General features: G+C 44.9%; 1 protein-coding gene across 1 annotated transcript in view; it reads right to left on the bottom strand.

Annotated features, from left to right (window-relative positions):
* Positions 1 to 2,500, bottom strand: part of LOC107572611 (LIM zinc-binding domain-containing Nebulette-like) — a 25,982-nt gene that overhangs the window by 6,997 nt on the left and 16,485 nt on the right. Inside the window, exon 3 of the mRNA XM_016259030.1 lies at positions 1,215 to 1,299. Within this exon, the coding sequence (XP_016114516.1) occupies positions 1,215 to 1,299 (85 nt within the window). The remainder of the gene's footprint in view (positions 1 to 1,214; positions 1,300 to 2,500) is intronic.

The following is a 2,500-nucleotide window of genomic DNA, read 5'->3' as shown; positions in this document are numbered from 1 at the left end:
ACTCAGTCACTCACTCACTCACTCACTCACACTCACTCACTCACTCAGTCACTCACTCACTCACTCACTCACACTCACTCACTCACTCAGTCACTCACTCACTCACTCACTCACACTCACTCACTCACTCAGTCACTCACTCACTCACTCACTCACACTCACTCACTCACTCAGTCACTCACTCACTCACTCACTCACACTCACTCACTCACTCAGTCACTCACTCACTCACTCACTCACACTCACTCACTCACTCAGTCACTCACTCACTCACTCACTCACACTCACTCACTCACTCAGTCACTCACTCACTCACTCACTCACACTCACTCACTCACTCAGTCACTCACTCACTCACTCACTCACACTCACTCACTCACTCAGTCACTCACTCACTCACTCACTCACACTCACTCACTCACTCAGTCACTCACTCACTCACTCACTCACACTCACTCACTCACTCAGTCACTCACTCACTCACTCACACACACACACACACACTCACACACACACACACACACGTCTCTTATACAACCATCTTCACACACTGTCAAAGGGTTTTGTTTGAAAGCCTAAAAGAAATCTAAACTGGTTTCACTGAAGTCTGACATGATTCACTATGACTGAATCAAGCAGATCCTGAGTGATTCATAGTTTGCTTCATGATGAGCAGAAGCACTGTGTGAATCACATATTTTACAGTGAGTGCAGTGTTTTATGATCCGATCAGAACAGAGCCATGACCAGTTTTTAGGTCACAATCCTCTGATGTAAAACACAGACACACTGCGCTGCGATATGTGGGACATCAGCGTCGATCTCACGGCTCAATCGACTGAACATAACGAGCGAACGCGGCCGGAGATCCGAACGAACTCATCTGAACGCCTGGAAACACAAACAATGCAGAACGTGAAACATTTATCACTAAAAGCGCTTCTCTGTTCAGTTCCCAGATTGGCTCAGAGTTTCGCGTGGAGAATAATCTTTGTGATCAAACATCAATATGTAATCAATAACAGACGTGTGACGCCGGTTTCCAGATATCTGCAGTGTTTCTGCTCTAGATGAACATCCAGAAGAGTCAAAGGAAGACGGTGCAGAAATCTGGGCCACCATCAGAAAACACGCTTTGGATTTCTGCTTAATGCTTTGATGCAAGATTCAACGTGAGATGAGTCCTGGCCCGGAAACACAGGTGCGACGCTCACCTGACTCTGTAGCTCACTCTGCTGCTTCAGACGCAGGTTCTCCGGCGTGTCCGTCACGATAGTGAACGACGTCTTCGGATAGTGACTGCAAACAAAACACAAACAACTTACAGGTTTTTTCCACTGCTTACACACATTTTCAAATCTGATCTTCAATCCGAGTCGTTTATACTGTCAGACGCCACATACAAGGTCCTGCTGAACGTCTGCTGTGTGATTCACAGAAACAAAGATCATACGAGTAAACGTGTCATGTTTGGGTGGATTTTTCCTTTAACGCTCGACGAGAGCTAAAAATGAATCTGCTCTCCTGTGACGCGCCGATAACCTTTCTGCTCTAATCACAGTAATAATCATCGTCAAACTCTGGAAATAACACAATGGCTTTTTTTCACTGCTATTGTGTGATAAAAATAAAGCATGAATGCCCATTGAATCAGCTCAACGTTTCCCTGGCAACCCCAGACCCCGCCCCCAAACACATACAACCAATCAGCTCCCGATCGCACGGGAAGTTCAGCCAGGAAGTGAGGGAGTGACTGCTTCCTGAGGGAAGAACATTTCCCATGAGCCTCCATCTCTGCCTGCGTGCGTTCAGGAAAGAGTGTGAAACTGACGTGAATCTGAATCCAGATCACATGCAGTATTTGTTCTCGGAGCTTCCTGGTGGTTCAGTCACACAGAAGAAGCCCAAAGCAGAGTTTGTTTGGTATCTGAGTGTGTTTTTGTGTCCCGGACGCCCTGCAATTACAGCTCCTAAACCAGAGCAGAGCGACTCTCTAGAGACACGCTAACGACCATCTGACGAGTTTAACCTTCCTGAAGACTCTTCTGCTCACCAAGACTGTATCTGTATTGATTCAAAAATATTGAATAACTGTTTTCAAATCAGCATATTATACTGATTTCTGAAGATCATGTGACACTGAAGACTGGAGGAATGATGCTGAAAATACAGCTGCGCATCACAGAAATACATTACAGTTTAACAGAGATTCACACAGAAAACAGCTGTTTTACATTCTAATAATATTTCACATTTTTTACTGTATTTTCAAATAAACACAGCCTTGGTGAGCAGAAGAGACTTCTTTCAGAAAAATAAAAAGCCTTAATTATTCCAAACCTTTGAACAGTACTTCTAACGTTTGGTGGAATAAACACACAAAAGAGGAAACTCTCCCGTCACACAGCAGCACAAAGTTCATTTGAAGATTCACAGCATGAAGCAGCCAGTGTGTGTGTGTGTGTGTGAGAGAGAGAGAGAGAGAGTGAGTGTGTGTGTG

Source organism: Sinocyclocheilus grahami, unplaced genomic scaffold (genome assembly GCF_001515645.1).
Source record: "Sinocyclocheilus grahami isolate Dianchi unplaced genomic scaffold, SAMN03320097.WGS_v1.1 scaffold1782.1, whole genome shotgun sequence".
NCBI lineage: Eukaryota > Metazoa > Chordata > Actinopteri > Cypriniformes > Cyprinidae > Sinocyclocheilus > Sinocyclocheilus grahami.
The sequence above is the reverse complement of the archived record's forward strand: the minus strand, read 5'-3'. Positions and strand labels throughout refer to the sequence as shown.